This window comes from Lepidochelys kempii, chromosome 10 (genome assembly GCF_965140285.1).
Source record: "Lepidochelys kempii isolate rLepKem1 chromosome 10, rLepKem1.hap1, whole genome shotgun sequence".
NCBI classification, from domain to species: domain Eukaryota; kingdom Metazoa; phylum Chordata; order Testudines; family Cheloniidae; genus Lepidochelys; species Lepidochelys kempii.
This window is the reverse complement of record NC_136389.1, coordinates 6,925,802-6,945,215: the sequence shown is the minus strand read 5'-3', so window position 1 is coordinate 6,945,215 and position 19,414 is coordinate 6,925,802. Positions and strand designations below refer to the sequence as shown.

The window sequence follows — 19,414 nt, the reverse complement described above, 5'->3', positions numbered from 1 at the left end:
GTTCTCTTCCATGCTTTTGTTGGAAGACCAGTCAGGTAATTTTTATACATCCTGCAGAAACACATAATGTAAAAAAAATGCAATTACTCCCCTCCATTCTCCCCCCCCCCTCGTTTTCAGATCACCTTTAAGACTGTAGCAGTTTCCCATCTTTGACAACCTGTCCTTCCTATTCCCATCCCAATGCTCTGTCCATAGAAGTGGAACAACAGTGAATTTAAAGTACTTCTACCTTTCTGTTATGCTAATTTTTGAAACATCAGCAAGTAAGTGTTTGTTTTGTTAACGTTTGCTCTCTTGTGTTCAGAGCACTATTAGCATTTAGGAAAAAACTCTCCTTGTGGTAGAGTAAGGAGATTGTCGGTCTGTAGTTCTGTAAAATGGATAGCATGGACGGATCTGAGAAGGTTGAGTCAAAATCCAAGGCACTGTAACATTTGCAACAGCCTTGTGTTAAACAATGGAGTTCTTGTTTACAAACTGAAACCTCAATTTAATATTTAACAATATCTGATTTAAACATTGACAAACAGAGGAAGGCGTGGTCCCGCATACCCTTTGCAGGTAAATGGACAATGGCAACTTCTTGAGAGCAGGCTGATGATGACCTACTAAGGAAAAAGATGTCATCTGCTGCAGCTCTTTCAAGGATCTGACTGGCATGGAAACACTACCAAGCACTTCAAAGGGGATAACAAAATTGAGGGTGATCTTAATACACCCATTCCCTCTCCTTTAATGAAATGGTTGCTGTCAGCTTAACGCACATATGCTGGAATTTTACCAGCTCAAAATGCAGTCAATAGCAGATTCAGCACGATGTACCCGCACATTTAGGGGCAGTATTGACAGATTCATAGCCCCCTCTGCCAGTAGATGGACATCAATAGGTTAGAGCAGTGGTTCTCAACCTGCGGCCCAATCAGCACACAGCTGCAGCCCATGTAGCATCCTCAGGGCCATACAAGTAGTGTGTGTGTGTGGCCCATATAACACATACAGAGAGCTGCATATGCGGCCCACAATGGTAAATAGGTTGAGATTCACTGAGTTAGTCTCCTGTGCAATTTGACTGGGTATAATGGAACGCCTTGTGGGGAGGTAGAGGGAGGGGAGGAAAGAGGGTATTGGGGGAGGGGTCTCTAAGCAAAAGAGTAAAATGGCCAAAAAGCACAAGAGTAAGCTTGACTGCCCCTTCCTCATCTGAGGAGGGAGAGCTCATTCAGAGAAGGAGGAATCTGACAAATGCATGATTAAGAGAATAACACTCTGGGAGTATCTCCAGAACAAGAGGAAGAGAGTGAAAGAAAACTTTTCTTTTTTAAAATAAAAAAGAAATGCTTCATGCTTTTTCATTCCATATTCCTCCTCCTCTTTGTCCTGTCAGTTGTGGTCAGCGGCTCTTGTTCTTCATCTCTAAGTTTTCTTGTCAGAGGAGTCCTCTAAGCTGACACCATTGACCTACCCATGTCTACTGTGGGGGTTAGGTCAACCTATCTATGTTGCATGGGGTGTAAAATATTTCACAGCCCTGAGTGATATAGCTAGGTTGATCTAATTTTTAGGTGTAGACCAGGCCTTGTCTTCACTACAGAGTCAGCCTGGGCTCTTACCAATGGTGCAAGTAGAAATAATTTCTTGCTGGTACTGCACTCATGGGAGGGACACAAGGGAGGGGGTCATGTGACTTCCCCACGTGAGCCTCCATGTTTCTGATGGAGATGCATCCGATGAAGTGAGCTGTAGCTCATGAAAGCTTATGCTCAAATAAATTGGTTAGTCTCTAAGGTGCCACAAGTACTCCTTTTTTTTTTGCGAATACAGACTTACACGGCTGTTACTCTGAAACATGTGACTCCTCTCTCCCCTGCCCCCAGCCGGGGGACCCCATGCTCTCCCCGTCCCCTCCGAGACCCCCCTTTGTATATACAAACATAAACATGCATAACTTCTCACTCCCCCGCCCCCCAAATATGTAGTATTCAATTTGTTTATATGGGAGTTGGGTGAGGAGCCATTTCAGCATATGTATGACTTACTAAAGGACAAATTTTAAGTAGAACTGTATCCTAAACTGCTTTATGGTATTGTACCCCAACATTGCATTTCAATGGGGGTTTCAACTTCCTTTTTAGGAACAGACTCCTGAAACTGTTATCAGTTCACAAAAGGGGTCCATAGTCCTGCAAATAGTCCCATTGTCTTCAATGGGATTGATCAAATGATTAAGGATTTACAGGCTTAGGTTCCAAGTTTCTAAGTTGTTCTGGACGAAACTGACCATGCCTGAGCTGTCAGATCGGATGGAGCTTCATTTGAATAAAGGTGGGCAGATGTGTGATAAGTCTTAGCTCCGTTGCTAAGATGAGGAACGTATTTTCAGCAAAGTTCTTGGCAGATTCCTGAGGCAGCTGGTTTAAAGCCGTCAGTGTCCGGCATTATAATAATCTTCACTTATAGTTCTCTCACCCACAAAACTGGAAAATGAGGCATTTGTTTTCTTTGTTTTGCTGCTCCAGTTCCAGTTAACAAAATGCATGTTAGACTAGTTGGCTGCAAAGAAGAATTCTATGTACACTGGGGACAACACCTGATTCCCGTCAGGCTGCAGAGCTGGGCTGACATCAGAATCCAAACATCCTCTGGTCAGTGCAAGCAGAGGAATTCCTCAAATGATTTTGACTTGATGTGATGCAGTATGGATGTCATGGATAATTCAGACCAATGGGGAGAAACAGAATCAAGAACACTGTTTAAACACCTTCTGTCCCCCCACTCCTCTCATCTTGAGGATTCCTGACCAACGTAATGGCACAATACATATACTAACAAACTTAAAGCCTTTGTTTAAGTTTGTTAGCACATGTATTGTGCTGTTAAAGCCATATAAAGAATGAATGCCCTTTAAGGAGCAGAGCGCAGCTCCCTGACTGGAAGGGAGGGCTAGCCCCAAGTCTTTCCGGTACCCCGTATCTGCTGAAAATTTCTTGCCGGTACTGCGTACTGGAGGGTACCACCCTACTTGCACTCCTGTCTTTTACTCAGGTACTGTTGCCAACCAACTCCTGTCCACACATACAGTCCTCTGGCTTGAGTCTGCTGGTACTTTATGCTCTGCATTTTAGGATGGGCCAGGTCAGAAGGAGATTACTTTGACGAATAAAAACTGCTGCTCTTCCATACCTGTATGGTGTGAAGCAGTTGAACTGGGTGAAGGAAATCTAAAACTCAGAGTGAATAGTTCGACAGGCTGAATTGATTCGTGCTGGAATGTTAATTGAATTTTGAGCTGAATATTCCACAGCAACATTTGTTGTTTAATTAGTTGTATCACTGTAATACCTGGGAGCCCAATTTATGGTCCAGGACCCCATTATGCTAGATAGTGTACAAACTTCTGCCTTGTATTCATTTGGAATTTCAAGACAAGTGTTGGGTTTGTTTAAAAATCACATTAATTCTGTAACCAAAATCTAGCTTGAAACTGTCAGAAGTTGTAAATTTGACCCACAGACTCCTTTAGATAGGTAAGATGCTAGAACACTATCTAGAAAGAAAAACTGTTTTTGTCTGGATTAAGACCTCAATATGCACAGATTTAGCTGCAATTCAAAATAACAGTAATAGTTTTATGGTGAAAGCCCAATGTATAGCAGAAAATGTACATAATTTTCAGTGGCTAAAATTTTGAGCTAATTATATGATGTGAGCACACTGAATACTTCAGATAGATGTGTTTACATTTAATTCACATTTTCTCTTGATAAGAAGTTTACTTTTGCTTTGCAGGCTTCTTAACTTCTGAAACAACAGGCACACTTCATTAACCGGTAATAAATTCTAAACGAAATGTCCTCCTACAGGTATAGCCCCAACATGCCTTAATTTTCTCTCCCCATGTTCTTTTGAAAGTCTCCCTCCACCTTTATTTCAGTCTAAAATAACACCCAAGTAGACATGGTAATCTGCATTTATTTCAGATTTCTACACTTTTTTTCTAATTTTGGAGTACACAGTATAATTTTGGTTATTTTCCTTACCCTTTACTAAGGGGAAACTGAAGTGCTCTCATTCAGGTAGGTATTTTCTATTGTACTATTACTATTGCATTAATCTGCATTTAGAATGTTTGGCTCAGTGCATAATGGCTTGACCTATACTCATATACAGTTCTATCGTCTTCTATTATTCATTACCTGTCTAGTAGTCTCTGTATTACTAGTGAGAAATAAAGCAAAACATGAAATGAAGCTTGTATACTGTCAGTGACATTTGACCTAGCCATAGGCAAAGGAATGTGTTGTTTTTAAAGAGACTCTGCCAAAGCTTGTAAGTCTAAAACTAGATCTACTATGTAGCTGTGACTTGGATCATTTGTCGTGATCTGCTCCACTCTTCCAGAGAGTGTTGCACTGTATTCATTCTGGAACACAGTTGCTTTTCTTTTCAGTAATACCACCTGTGTTACAGGCTGCAGAATGAAACATACAAATCAAGTCCTGAATCAAAGTGACCAGGTGATTAATTTATGTTCAGGCACAAAGTGAAACTTGCCATTCGTTTTTTCCTTTTCAGTAAACTATACTGGTATGTAGAGATACTGTACATAGAAAACTCAGCTATTATAACAGATGATAGGTCCTTTAAAATTGCATGTAATAAAAAGTGGTTTGATAAAATATCTGATTAATGTGGGCAGTGATTTAGCTACACAATGGATGTCCATACACCGTGATAAAAATTAAAGATAAAATGATCCCTTGGAGCTTCAGGCTCTGCTGAAAAATCAGCATGGAATCTAACAATCTTGTAAATCCTGAATATGCAGACATTTGGAGAAGCATATCTTTGTGCTCTAACTCTTTCTTTAAAGAAACCCTTTGGCCACCTGTCCTTCATGAAAGCTGGCTTTGTCCTCTTGTTTATGAAAGGGGAGTGGAAAGCTTCCAAAATGTGGCTTTTGAGGTCGTCCCCCCCCCCAAAAAAAAATTAAAAGTTTAAAGAAGGCCCATGTTTAGACCTCAGAGAAGGGGGACTGATTTTTCTCTTGAATTGAACCCTTGGTCAATCCCTGCCTCTAATTAGCTTTCTTAAATAATGTGTGAGAGAGATTGAAGAAGGGTATGGGGCTGGCAGTAAGTTCAGTGCCTTCATTATATTGCTTTGTTATGAATCAGTAGGTTTTCTTTTGCTGTACAACAGCACTGGAAAGCTAATATGTATCCTTATTGTCTTTTATGCATTTTGCTAAGCTTCATAGCTTCTTTTAATAATCTTCTTCGAGGCATTACAAAGTACAATTGCTCCTTTTCCTGTTTGGCTGTGGAAACAAGTGTTTGTATTACAGTACTTGAATGTGGACTAGGAAATACAACAATACCCATTTGGTTATCTATTCATTCTATAAGAATTGTTTATGAATATGGCAAATCTGTGAAACAGAATCAGTTTGAGCCTGAGGATATCTTTCAAAGTGGTGTGGAGTTAGAGCATGAAATCTAAAATATTTGAAGCCATATAGGACTATAAGCATATATCCAGTATTAGAAAATGTATTTGCATACTATCATTTTTCTGGACTGTCTTATTAGCAGGGTGGATTTGATTTAAATCAAATTGATTAAATCACAAGTCAGGAAGACTCGATTTAATTATGGATTTCTACATAAAAGTGCATTCTTGTTGGTTGTTATAGCCGTAATATGTATTCTTCACAACTCAGAGATAGATGTAGGTTTCATTTTTAGAAGGTACACACTATACATTTTTAAAGTGATTGATTTTGAAAACTTTTCAGATCAGTTTTACAGCTATATCAGAAAATGAATGATTGGTTATTTCATTTACCAAAGGTAAATTGAAGCAGATATTTATGAAGTCATTGGGAGGTGAACTATCTCCAGTTCAACAGGTTAATGATTAATATTTGGAGGATTTTCATGCCATGCTGTATTAGGAGGAGAACATCACCTGACAGATATTTAAATTGTTTTATTTAACTAAAACAACAACGTTCTATATTCTGGATTTTTTTCTTCAACAGAAAACATATAATATTTTAACAAAACAAGCATATGAATTTTTGAATTTAGCTAAACATTCAAGTTTTTTAAAATCAGGTTTGTTTTTGTTAAAATTGTTTAACTAAAATAGTTAAATGAATTTTTTTGTTAAACAAAAATTAAATTGACTACGTCAGCCAGGTGAACATGAGAAACTTACAATATTGGCTTCTGCAGCTAACTCAGTCCTCTTCACCTTCATTTTCTTGTTTGTTCATAATCTAGAAAAGAAAAACAAGCTTTCCTGCTTTTTCAGGTCCCAAATGATTTCTCAATTTGGAATGAATTAGTCCAAAGGAAGAAAATATTCTTTCTACACCAGCAGAAGCAGCTACTGCTGTTAAAAGTGAGATTAACACTTCAACAATCTCTGAATCCAAGTGCTTAAGTGACTTCCACCAGTTCACTGGTGTTACTCTCTTTAAAACATCATCAGCAAACATATATTTCTTGAATGGTTCTTATTCCCAAACTGGGTCTCTTTTACAGCCTGCTGCCATTATAGGGTTTCCCTTTTAGTGAGAGAATGGTATGGTAGATCTCAAAATCAATGAAGGCTATACCCAGAAAGACATCAAGACTTCTGGAATATGCTGCTCAAGCAGTTTCACTTTTATTTCTACTGCCTGTCCCTCCCTTCTCACATTTATCTCCAGATTTTTTCTCCTTGTCCAGGTCTGTTCCGCCCCCCAACAATCTTCTGTTCATTGAACTTTTTGAAACTTTGCACTTTTAGAGAGAGGTAAGGGATTGACTCTGTGTACACAAATTTGCAGAGGGACAATAGGGTTGAGGTCTGCTATTTCTCATATCTTTCTATCCATCCATCTACCAACCAACCAACATTTGTGCTGTTAACAAGCATGTTATCTCTGGAGACCCAAATCCACAGTTTGAAAACTGCAAAACTAAGCATCTCTGATGGTATCTTCTAGACTGAGCACTGAGTCCCATTGGGTAGATAGAAAGATTATCCTAAATAATTTATACAGAAGCCCCTGGAACCCCATAAGATTGGGCCCCTAATCCATGAACTATTGGAACTCATTTACAAAACTTTTCTTAAATATTACATGAATATTTTATCTCATACTATGGAATTAGAATTTATAATTCCTATTCCATGATGAGATATCTTTCAGCTATAATATATCTTAATTAAAACTATCTTTAGATAGGTTTTTTCCCTCAAAAAGCATTTTATAAAAAAAAATCGGATTTTTTTTTAAAGTCATTGATTTTTATCCACCCTGCTTATTTGTGTATTCTGACTAAACTCCTTCATGGCAGGTATTAATGTATTAAGTAAAGGTAGTCTTTTTTTTGTACGTGGAAAGTGAGGACTTTTCACACAGTGTAGCTACTAAATTATAAGACAATTTACTTGCATCTTCCAGGGAGCATTAAAATGTAAGCAAAACAATGTTCCAAAATTTAGCAACTGGTATTAATAGCTGTATTAAGCAATGGTGTGTAATAACATGGTTTGTCCTGAATATTTACAAAATGGATTTTAATATAGCAGTATAGGATTTGCCATAGTGGATGTTATCACTAGTCTTTCCAGTCCGGTATTACCAGGTTGCTACTTCAAGTTATAAAACACAAATCTGTGTGTGTGGCGGGAGGAAGGAAGAGTTAACCTTAACTTCACCAGTTCCTGACTTGAACTCTTTACTTTGAAACTGAGAGAGAGACAGTGGGGAGGTAATATCTTTTATTGGACCAACTTCTGTTGGTGTAGAAGATACAAGCTTTTGAGCTACACAGAGTTTTTCAGCTCTTTTTAGCTCAAAAAGCATGTACTCTCCACCAACAGTAGTTGGTCCAATAAAAAGTTACCTCGTCTACCTTGTCTTTCTCTCATCCTGCGACCAGCACAGCGACAATAACACTGCAAAATTATTTTGGAACTGTAATATTCCCAATTAGTTTTTGTGTGAAACTTTAGGGATAATATAACAACAGATAAGTATTAGCTTCATTCGAGTTGCTCCTGCTTGTCTTAGGGTCTATATTTGACTCAGCTAGCTTGATGTTAAAATATGTGGCATAAGGCATGTCTTATGGGAGGCAGCATGTGGATGAAGCAATTGGACTGAGAGTTGGGAGACCTGGGTTCTGTTTTTATCTCTGCCACTTGCCTGCTGTGTGACCTTGGGCAAGTCAGTTCACTGTGCCTCTGTGTCCCCTTGCACCCTCTGTCTTATCTAGTTGTTTTGTAAACTCTTTGGGGACAGAGACTGTCTGTCACTGCGGGTACAGTGTGTAGCACAACGGGGATCTTGGCTGTGGCCTCTAGGCTCTACAGTAATACAAATATTTTCACATTAAGAGTTAGTCATGAATGAATGGGGCTGGGGTTTGAGGATCTCTGGTACTACTAATAAAATGTAGTTTTGTATTGTATAGTTGTGTAAACCACTCCTTTCCATGTACTTGAAACTGCACACACAACACTGTACAGATGTTACATTAATCCATTGTGTATTTCACTTTTCTAGAATATGAACACATTTTTAGCTATGTCTGGCTGAATCCCTTTTTATGAATGTAATCTGAATCTTTGTGAGAAAATTTGCAGATCTCCCTTTCTTGTAGGAAAAGGGGGGAAAATTGGATATTTTTGTTAAAATATCTTGTTTGTAGAAATGTGTGCAGTTTAACCTGTTTGATAACTCTCTCCTGAAGTAGTGTGATAATTAGTACCAACAGGTCAAAAAGGGCATTTTTTTCTCATGTACTGATAGTAATGACTAATCTAGCTTGTATGTGTATTTCTTCCTCCCAGTATGTCCTCCAGCTAAAATCTGGTGTCTGTGGTCTGGCTGTTTTAGTTTTAGTAATATTGAAAACATTGACGCTAACGTCTACTTGATATGAAAGGGATATTTACACCTGTATTTTTTTCAGTTTTAGTTGCATACTTAACTTGACCCTGTTTAAATTTTCTTACTGAGTTTCTTGCTTTGAGTGAAGGCTATTTTATCAGTGTAGACCAAGGGTCGGCAACCTTTCAGAAGTGGTGTGCCGAGTCTTCATTTATTCACTCTAATTGAAGGTTTCGCGTGCCAGTCATACATTTTAACGTTTTTAGAAGATCTCTCTCTATAAGTCTATATTATGTGACTAAACTACTGTTGTATGTAAAATAAACAAGGTTTTAAAAACATTTAAGAAGCTTCATTTAAAGTTAAATTAAAATGCAGATCTTATCAGTTTAGTGCCGTGGTTCTTAACCTGGGGTGCACACACCCCCTGGGGGTGCAAGATGCCCTTTCTGGGGATGCGAGACGTGAGATTTTTTTAGAAGGTAAATCATCGAAAATACAAATTAAGCGCAGGCACATAAGCACAACTACTTTGTTTCATCAACCCTATGTATTTATTAACATTATACATTTTTTAACGATTACTGTAATATACAAAGTTTTAAAGTTTTTAAGCTAATGTAGTGTAATTTTTGATAAAGGGTGAGAGAACATATTTTGAGAACTCCAGCCCATCAGCGGGCTGAGCGGGGCCAGGTGTAGTGTATTCAATTGCTCCCCATAGGAATGTGCTACTTATGGTGTACTGCTTATGGCTGCCAGGCCTGGTGCTCTGAGCGGCATGGTAAGGGGACGGGGAACAGGGGTGGTTGGATATTCGTGGGAGTCCTGGCGGGCCTGTCAGGGGTTGGAGGTGTGGATAGGGGTCGGGGCAGACAGGGAGCAGGGGGGGCTTGGATGGGGTCCCAGGGCGTGGTTAGGGGCGGGGGGTCCCAGGAGGGGGTGGTCAGGGGACAAGGAGCGGGGGGGGGGTGTTGGATGGGTCAGGGGTTATGAGGGGGGCAGTCAGGGGGCGGGAAGTGGGCCGGCTGTTTGGGGAGGCACAGCCTTCCTTACGCCGGCGTAGTGTATTCAATTTCTCCCCGTAGGAATGAGCTACTTGCGGAGTACCAGGACTGGCAGCCGTAAGCAGTACGCTGTAAGTAGCACATTCCTATGGGGAGAAATGTAATACACTACACTGGTGGACAGAACCCCAGACTGGTGGCGGGCTGAGCCGCTCAGCCCGCCGCCGGTCTGGGGTTCTGTCCGCCAGCTCCTGCCAGCCGGCGTCCCGACAGCCAGCCCCACTCCGCCTGCTGCAGGCCTGGGGTTCCGTTCACCCAGGCCGGCAGCGGGCTGAGTGCGGGTGGCGGCCGGGACCCCGGCTGACAGCAGCGTGCCAGTAAAAATCGGCTTGCGTGCTGCCTTTGGCACACGTGCCGCAAATTGCCAACCCCTGGTATAGACAAACTTCAGTGTGTGGCTGTACATTTCAGACCACTCAGTGGATTCTATTGAAATCTGTACATTAGGTGGATTTATATTGCTTCTCTTTTGAATTGTTTTATTAATGTCTGTGTGCATTGGCCTCATTTCTGTGTTTGTCTTAGCAAACTAAAGATGGTGGTTTATCTCTTGTGAATTTCATTTAGTCTCTTGGTTCAGATCTGATAGGCAGAAATAGTCAAGAGTCCTTCCATCTGCATTCGATATCTGAATAACTGTCATGAGGAGAATCCTTCAGGGTTATACATATTATGAAAGTGTTTGAATAAGACCTAAAGGAAATTGAGAAATTAGATATTCTCATCACCCCACCCCCAAGATTACTCCTGACATTACAGGTAAACTGTAGTTTTCTCTCTTCAGAATTGCATATTCCATTCCTATTTGTACAAAAGGTGACAAAATTATTAGAAAATAGAGAAAAAGTGGCCCACTGTGATAGGCAGCAATATTAGGTGGATGAAATTTTAGGGACCTCAGTTAAAAAAAGAAACCACCACCAACAAAAAGCCTTGGCTATCCCTTTTAAGAAATCTGTTCATGTTGGTGGTCCCTGCAGCTGCTTTTTGCAAAGAGCAATAACTGTAATAAACAGGTTTTACTTTTTGCTGCAGTTGCAATTATACTGTTTACAATGGGGACTGTGATTTTTTGTTGAAGTTGCAAGTATATTGTACTTTGTATTCGTTCATTGGTGAGATGCTAATTCACTAAGGCCTCTTAAAAGAATCCTAAATTTTCTATGAAAATAATTGTTTTCTATGAAACCAACTAATCATGCGTTAAAAATGTTCTTTCTTTATCAAATGGCGATATTTAACTTTTATCTCAAAGGCTGTTCTCGTATTCTCCAAATGTTAAGGTCAAGTAAAATATTAATTTTATAAGAATGGGGAAGCAGATGAGTTGTGTATCTTTTAGTGTTTGCTTTATGAAGTGCCAAGAACTTGATTTATTGCTAGTGACAAAATAACTGAAAAAATGAAATTAAACTCTTGGCACATTTTTATTTTAGGTAAAGCGAATTAACACGAGATGGTCCTTCCCCCAAGCCCTTCTTTGCTATTTTTAATAGGATAAAATGAAAGTCACTCAAAATACTAGGTTTCAGAGTAGCAAAAAGTGGAATAGCTGGACCAGGGAGGCAAAATGTTTCTAAACTGGGTCAAAAAAGGTACCATGTTAATGATTGGACTCAGCACTGTTTTGCTGACTCATATCAAACAAAGCTATTTAATTAGCAATTGAAATTGCATAATTATTTCAAGGTATGAATATGTAAAGTATCTGAATGCTAGAGTTTGCACTGTGTAACAATCTTATAATTTTCTACAGAAGTACAAATGATCAAATGAAGTCTTTTAATTTTGTTGAAGAGCTAAGAACACCTTTGTTTCTGCTGCACCTAATTCAGTGTGCTCACTTATTAACATAGCAAACAATTTCATATTTTTCAAAGTGTTCCTCTTTAGATCCCTTTATTCTATTCTGTCTACTGCAGGTTTACCACTTGTGCCTGTAACATATGCCACTTTCTGTTGCTACTGCAGCACATCATTCAAACTGGGAGAATTAGACTATAATCAGATAGAGTTCCCATCACATGCCAGAGTGTATACACATAGTGCAAACTCACTCATTTCCAGTGTTTGGCTTTATTGGTAACTCAGAAATAAATAAAACATAAGCCTCAACCTCAGCCTTTCCCCCAAACTTTGGATTCCCTGCAGACCACCTTTATATTGAGAGAGGCTTCAAATCCCACTTGTATCTTGGGCTTTGTCTTCACTACAGAAAGAAATGTTTTTTTCCTAGTGCAGATATGGCCAATGTTGGGGATAATTCAGTCTACCTGCTAGTATGATTGACCATCATATACCCTTTACTTTTATGCTGGGGTTCAAGCACCTGGTGACTCAACAGAGGAAGCTCTGCTCTTGGCCCGTTTCAGGGCATAGCACTGACTGTTTGGTTTCCTCTCTGTTAAAATAGGTGCTTCAGTCTAGGGCACATTCTTGAGTGCAAGACGCGTGGTTTCTTACGCACCTGATGAAAGTCAAGCAATAATTAAGGGTCTTTTCGAAGGCTACTTCACTTTGAAATACTCCTTTCTAAAGCTTAGCGGAGGAATGCTAGTTTTTTATATGAATCCTCCTCCAAGGGTCTTGGACTTAATTATGCTGTGGTTGCTCTTACTTAGTAGTTCAGCTATGGATGTTGAAATTAGTTTTCCAAACCATGTCCATTTGTAACACTGCCAGTTTATATGTAGGTAGTTGAAGTTGCTTCTTGTTGCTGTTTTTATTACTTACCTCTTTGTTTTTTTCATAACATTGGGCACCCAATAACCTTTTCCCGATCAGATGGCTAGTCATGTAATCCTATTAGTATACTTGTATTCCTCTGATTTTAGGATTAGTATCCATACAGACTCGATGTATCCATCCTCACCACTCAGAATTGTCTCATATTCTATGGAATTTCTTAGTATAGTACTATTCCCTCCTCTAACCTAATCGGTACTTCACGTGTAGTTTATATCCAGGTATTGCAGTATCTTTTATTTTTTTTATGCCTACTGTTATTCTGAATGTTCTTGTTATCCATATAAATATCCAAGCCTTTTCTGAATGGTGCTAAGCTCTTGGCTTCATTGTTATCTTGTTGCAAAACTTCACCAGTTTTTTCCCCAGTTATGGAGGGAGTGGAGTTCAGATGTTTAGATGGGGACTCCTCTGCCAAGCTGAGGAGACTCCTCTCGGAGCAGTGTAATCTCTATTTCCTATCCAGATGCTGCTACTGAGCTCTGTTCCTTCTGGTGTTTGTCTGATGATAGATCAAAATTCTTTTCCTGTGAGTTGGATTTAAATAAATGTAAAGGATTGCACTATGCTGATGCCTTTTATTTGAAGTCTGTTTTTAACTCTTATTAGAGAGACAAAGTGGGTTAGGTGTTTGTTGGTGTTTGTTTATCTTTATTGGGCCAACTTCTGTTGGAGAAAGACAAGCTTTCAAACTTACACAGAGCTTTTCTTCAGGTCTGGTCTTATGGCCAACTTAATTTTCTGCAATACTTAAACTATAGTAGTTTGTATCTTAATTCTTCCAAGAATAAATATTGAGACAGATTAAAAAAAATCTATAATAATTAATCTTGTGGTCACTGATCTTATTTGTGGAGAATTGTATTCTTGAAAGGACATATTCTTTTGTACTGTTCTTTCACTGTTATAAAGTTGTACATTTATTACTGACTTAGAAAAGTTATCTTCCTAAGTTGAACCCTAATTCTGCCTTCATTCAAAATGGCATCATAGTAATCTGAAGAATGATGGTAATGTTAAGCTTGTAATCAGTGTGTTAATTCTCACCCACGCCTTTTGTTACAGATAGTGCAGTTTCTTATACAAGTCTGGAGAAACATTACTGGAGAACATTTTTAAAAGTACAATCCTTGTTCTGCCAGTGTGGTAACTTTTTCCTTCTGGAATCGGTGTTTTTTGAGTATTTAAACTGGTTTTATTAGTAATTTGTAAAACAATGCAATGATTTTTTTAAATTTGAAAATCAAAGGATATAATTAATCTTAATACAATTGACATAGTAAACATACAGCGTTAATATCTGAATGTCTGTTCACTTGAGTAATGCATTGTAAAGCTTAAATAGGCCTCTGCCAATTTGAAATCTAATCATCTTCAAAAAAGTTTAAAAGGTTTTGCATTCATAAAGCTTACAGTTGAGTTCCCTTGACAATATTTTGGATTTACAATTACATTTTCCTATAATTTAAAACAAATCCTTCCTCTGTGCTATGTGAAATATGCTTCCAAGCAGCAGAAACTGTGACTCTGATAAACACATAGTGCTGTCAAGTAAACAAACTGTTTTCCCTCTGATCTGCTTAGCTTTGCAGGTCACCTTGAATGCATTATTCTGCTGCCCCTCTTCAGTGGCTCCCAGTTAAATGTAGAACCCAGTTCAAGGTGTCTGCCCTGATATTCAGTGCCCCCTATGAATTTGGCCCTGGATACCTTAGAAATAGTGTGATTAGTTTATAGGAAATTCTCACGCTCCATGACCATGAGTTCCCACAACTGACACCTCCTCATCTATTGTTGGGAGTGGACTACATCCACCCTGATGGAATTGGTCACCCTGTCAGCACTGGTTCTCCACTTGTGAGGTAACTCCCTTCTCTTCTTGTGTCAGTATATTTGTCTGCATCTGTAACTTTCACTCCATGCATCTGAAGAAGTGAGGTTTTTACCCACGAAAGCTTATGCTCAAATAAATCTGTTAGTCTTTAAGGTGCCACCGGACTCCTTGTTGTTTTCACAACAGCTATGTTACACTAGAACACTGAAATTATTAACCAACAGAGGGAGACTCATGAGGGCAGGAGACTGAACTTTTGAAGGACCTGGACCTGACTGGAATTTGCTCCCATGAGGTGGACCTGACTCTGGAACTTGATCCTGTGAGATAATTACTATAGACCTCACAACAAAACTAAATTCACAACTAATTTCTTTGGCTTAGCTTTCTCTCGTTGTCAGTGTGCATTGTGATGAAACAACCTGTAAACTAATCAGAGTACAGTAATAGACATGTTCTTTTTATTGTATATTCTAATGCTTTTTTTACTTTTGATATTTATGTTGCTGATTTTAAATAGTGTGAATTTCCAGCAGTTAATCTTACCTTAGTCTTGAGATAAGGAGCAAAAGTGGGTTTCGTCAAGTAAAATGCACTAGGGACTTTGAAAACACACCTTCAGTTGACTTCAAAACTTTGGACAATTTTGTTGGATGATTTTATTCACAAAAGAACAATTAAAGCTACAACTAATTTTTTTTTTAATTTTCTTCTTTTTAGGTTGTTGTTTCCCGTGTCTTGCACCTTTTTCCTGAAGGGAGGAAATGATCTTAGGAGAACTTGTTTCAGATTGATCACTGATACGGAGTCTTCAAGGTCCAGAAACTTGCACTGGGGGAAAAAATTAATCTCTTTGAAGGTTTTTTGAAGTTTGTCTTATTAAAAGGGGAAAAAAATGACGACTTCGTCTATTAGACGGCAAATGAAAAACATTGTGAACAATTATTCAGAGGCTGAAATAAAAGTTCGGGAAGCAACTTCCAATGACCCCTGGGGTCCTTCTAGTTCCTTAATGACTGAAATAGCAGATCTGACTTACAATGTGGTAGCCTTTTCTGAAATTATGAGCATGATCTGGAAACGGCTGAATGACCATGGCAAAAACTGGCGGCATGTGTATAAGGCCCTTACTCTGTTAGATTACCTGATTAAAACTGGCTCTGAGAGGGTGGCACAGCAGTGTAAAGAGAACATTTTTGCTATTCAAACACTGAAGGACTTCCAGTATATCGATCGAGATGGTAAGGACCAGGGCATCAATGTACGGGAGAAGTCCAAGCAGCTGGTCTCTCTTCTGAAGGATGATGAGCGACTCAAGACAGAGAGGGCCCAAGCCCTGAAGACCAAAGAGCGTATGGCTCAGGTGGCCACTGGAGTTGGTAGTAACCAGATCACATTTGGCCGAGGTTCCAGTCAGCCTAATCTATCCACTAGCTATTCAGAGCAAGAATATGGCAAATCTGGAGGCTCTCCTGCATCTTACCATGGCTGTAAGTACAAATAATCAATAGCATGTAAAAATGAGGTTGGTTTTGTTCTGTAAATCTACATCTTTTTCAGAGCTTTCAGATTCTGATTTGCAGTTATATGAGAGAGGAAGTGGAGCTTTCTAGAATATTAGTGTACAGATCACAAGGGGTTTTTGCAGTGACTGAAACGCTATAGGTCTTCTGGGAAGTACTAATAATGCCTTTACAAATTACTAAGCTTAATTGCTAGTTGGGGAGAGGGTGAATATGTTGATTTAAATTGATTTATAAAACAATTTTACTTCCCTTGTTCCAAAGGTGGTGAAATCCCGCCATTTCCATGAATGGATTCCAATGTTTAATATGACATGTCTGACTGGGGCAGAGCAGCAAAGGGGATTCTTTCAGTTAATATTCTGCATATGTTTCCAATTTTGAGAGGTGTGTGTGATGAAAAGTTTGTTTTGTTTTATACTTCATCCTTTTAGGTTTCTTTTCAGAATTCTACTTTAATAAAATCAGCACAGGGAATTCCCTTGCATCCATCAGTTTGACCAGACTTCCTTTTATTTTGTTGCTATTTCATTTTAGTATGAGCATGACACTTAGTTTACGTCATTGCTCAACAGTTCTTTTAAACAAATACCGTTGTAACAGTTCAATACTTCAGTGCTTAATTCTCCACAATACACATTTGTAGTATCAACTGTTGGTATACAAACATCAGTACAAAATACTGTTTCATTCTAAAAATTAACGAGAATACAGTGCCAAAGAAATGGGTTCTTTGTATGCTGCTTGGGCCCACTTGTGTTATGAAGTCTGGTTTGGCACTTCTTAACATAAGTAATGATCTGCTGAAGGCTGCTTTGGCTGAAATCTCAGTGGTTGTGGTATAATGCTAAAGGAGAACTTTTTTTTTTTTAAATGAACACTTACAGTATCTGAAGTGCTGTAACAGAGTCAATGGTGAATTGAATAAGTGTCAGTTATAACAATAATCTTTCATTTGTTGGGCCCTTCATCCTAAATTATTACTACCTCTCAAGTTATAAATACAGGAATTGCCTTCACAGCCAATGACGTGCCACCCGCTTGTTGTGCGGAAGGCAGCAGCAATTTAGCAGCACATAGGGTGACCAGATGTCCCGATATTTTATAGGGACAGTCCCGATATTTGGGGCTTTTTCTTATATAGGCTCCTATTCCCCCCCACCCCCGTCCTGATTTTTCCCACTTGCTGTCTGGTCACCCTAGCAGCACATAGCAATATTGCGCAGCAGTTTAGGATAGGCAATGAAAAATACTTTATCTATTTAAAGTTACAGAGAAAAGCACATTAAGTGTCCTTATCCTAACTGGAATTTTATCAGGCACCAATCCTAATACTTCTTTCTTGTGAAAAATACCATGGGATCTTAAATGATCCCAAGTACTCCGAGCCCCTGTTTTCCCTCTTATTAGAAAAACCATGGAACATCCAACCACTGAGTACGTCTTTTTATCATGCTGGGGCATTGTTTCAGTATTGACTCTGAAAGAAGAGCATCTTCATTGTGTCACAAGGATATTAGGTTTTCTTTTGAGCTCTCCCTTCAGAGAACTAACCTAATCGAAACATACTTGGCTAGGAGATTAGGATGAAATATCATGGCTCTTAACTTGAATTGATTTATTGAATCAATCCTCACCATGGTATGTTAATAATGTCTTGGTTCTATTCTTCAACGAAGTAGGTATATTTAAACATTTTTATTTGCCATACTAAACCAGATAGCAGAGGTTCAAACTTTCTTTTGCTATATTCATGCTGCAGGAGAAGGTATCCTGCTGAATTCTTATTCCTTTTATGTTTTAGGAATTTTATTGTGTGCTAGATAGCAGAACCATGTTCAGGTCATTCTTTCAAAACAAAATATTAGTGTCATGTGTATCATTATTTGCTTTTACTTGTGCACCCGAGTGTCTTCTCCACATCTTTATTTGCAGAACCACTTGTGCAGCAAAGATTTTTTTGAGCTCCTCAGACACCCTCAAGTAAGGAAGCTTTAGAAACTCCGGAGCTTCTGGCTTATAGCGTCCCCAACACGTTAATGCTAATGACCAAACATTTTGCTGGGTATTAAAAATATTCTTTGAAACAATCCAAACAACAAATTAATTACATTTTATTGAGCTTAATAGACCAAAGCAACATCTACAGGTGAAAAGAGAACCAGAAACTATTTCAAAGCAGCAGTGTCCATTACCAGGGGGAGTGGGAGATTGTGTGGTGGGGCACAGAGTATTACATTGTGAGCAAAAGAAACCAAAAACAAAACCCCAGAAATTTAAAGTCTTCCCTATTAGTGTAGAATTAATTTAGGCTTTAAAATAAATAAATAAATAAATAAATACAAGATAATGGAAAATCCTGGTTTCCATCTATAGACCATTCAAAGGAAGATGAGTTATGTCTATCTGCATTATCCTTTCTTCTCATATGGTGTGAGCATGTAGCTCTATTAAACTACGTTGAAAGAGTAAACGTTTCACTTTGCAAGCCATTGGGAAATATCCTTGTAAGTCAGGGGTGGGCAAACTACAGCCCAGGGGCTGAATCCGGCCCATCAGACGTTTTAATCTGGCCCTCAAGCTCCTGCCAGGGAGTGGGGTCCGGGACTTGCCCCGCTCCACGTGTGCCATGGCTCTGCGCAGCTCCTGGAAGCAGCAGCATGTCCCACCTACGCGTGGGGCAGCTAGGGGGCTCCGCATGCTGCCACCGCCCCAAGTGCCGTCCCCGCAGCTCTCATTGGCTAGCAACCATGTGCCTGTAGACGGGACAGTGCACAGAGCCACCTAGCTGTGCCTCTGCATAGGAGCCGGACTGGGGACATGCCGCTGCTTCTGGGAGCTGCTTGAGGTAAGCACCTCCTGGAGCCTGCACCCCTGACTCCCTCCAGTGCCGCAACCCCCTACCCCAGCCCTGATCCCCCTCCTGCTCTCTGAACCCCTTGGTCTGAGCCTGGAGCACCCTCCTGCACCCCAAACCCTCATCCCCAGAGGGGCCCCTCACCCCAACCCTGTGTCCCAGCCTGAAGCCCTTTCCCACGCACTGAACTCCTCATTTCTGGACCCACAACAGAGCCTGCACCCCAAGCTGGAGACCTCACCCCCTTCCGCACCCTAACCCCCAATTTCATGAGCATTCATGGCCCGCCATACAATTTCCATACCCAGATGTGGCCCTCAGGCCAAAAAGTTTGTCCAACTCTGCCCTACAGTTTAATGCAAGTTCACCTCAACATAGCCAATTAATCTATGGGTGGATTTTTATATGGTTCCAAACTTCTACTTAAGGCCACCGTAGCTATTTAGGTGCAGGTAGACAGATAACCACAACACTTCTTCATATATTTATTACTAG

General features: G+C 39.6%; 1 protein-coding gene across 6 annotated transcripts in view; it reads left to right on the top strand.

Annotated features, from left to right (window-relative positions):
- The window catches only part of EPN2 (epsin 2), a 69,895-nt gene that overhangs the window by 16,342 nt on the left and 34,139 nt on the right, over positions 1 to 19,414 (top strand). For 4 of the 6 annotated variants that reach the window (XM_073361783.2, XM_073361786.2, XM_073361785.2 and 1 more), the window contains exon 2: positions 15,260 to 16,029. In XM_073361783.2, coding sequence (XP_073217884.1) covers positions 15,435 to 16,029 — 595 coding nt within the window. In that variant the 5' untranslated portion in view covers positions 15,260 to 15,434. Of the gene's footprint in view, positions 1 to 10,193; positions 14,568 to 14,754; positions 14,862 to 15,259; positions 16,030 to 19,414 lie in introns of those variants that run through there. The other 2 variants (XM_073361781.2, XM_073361782.2) reach the window with 2 other exon arrangements.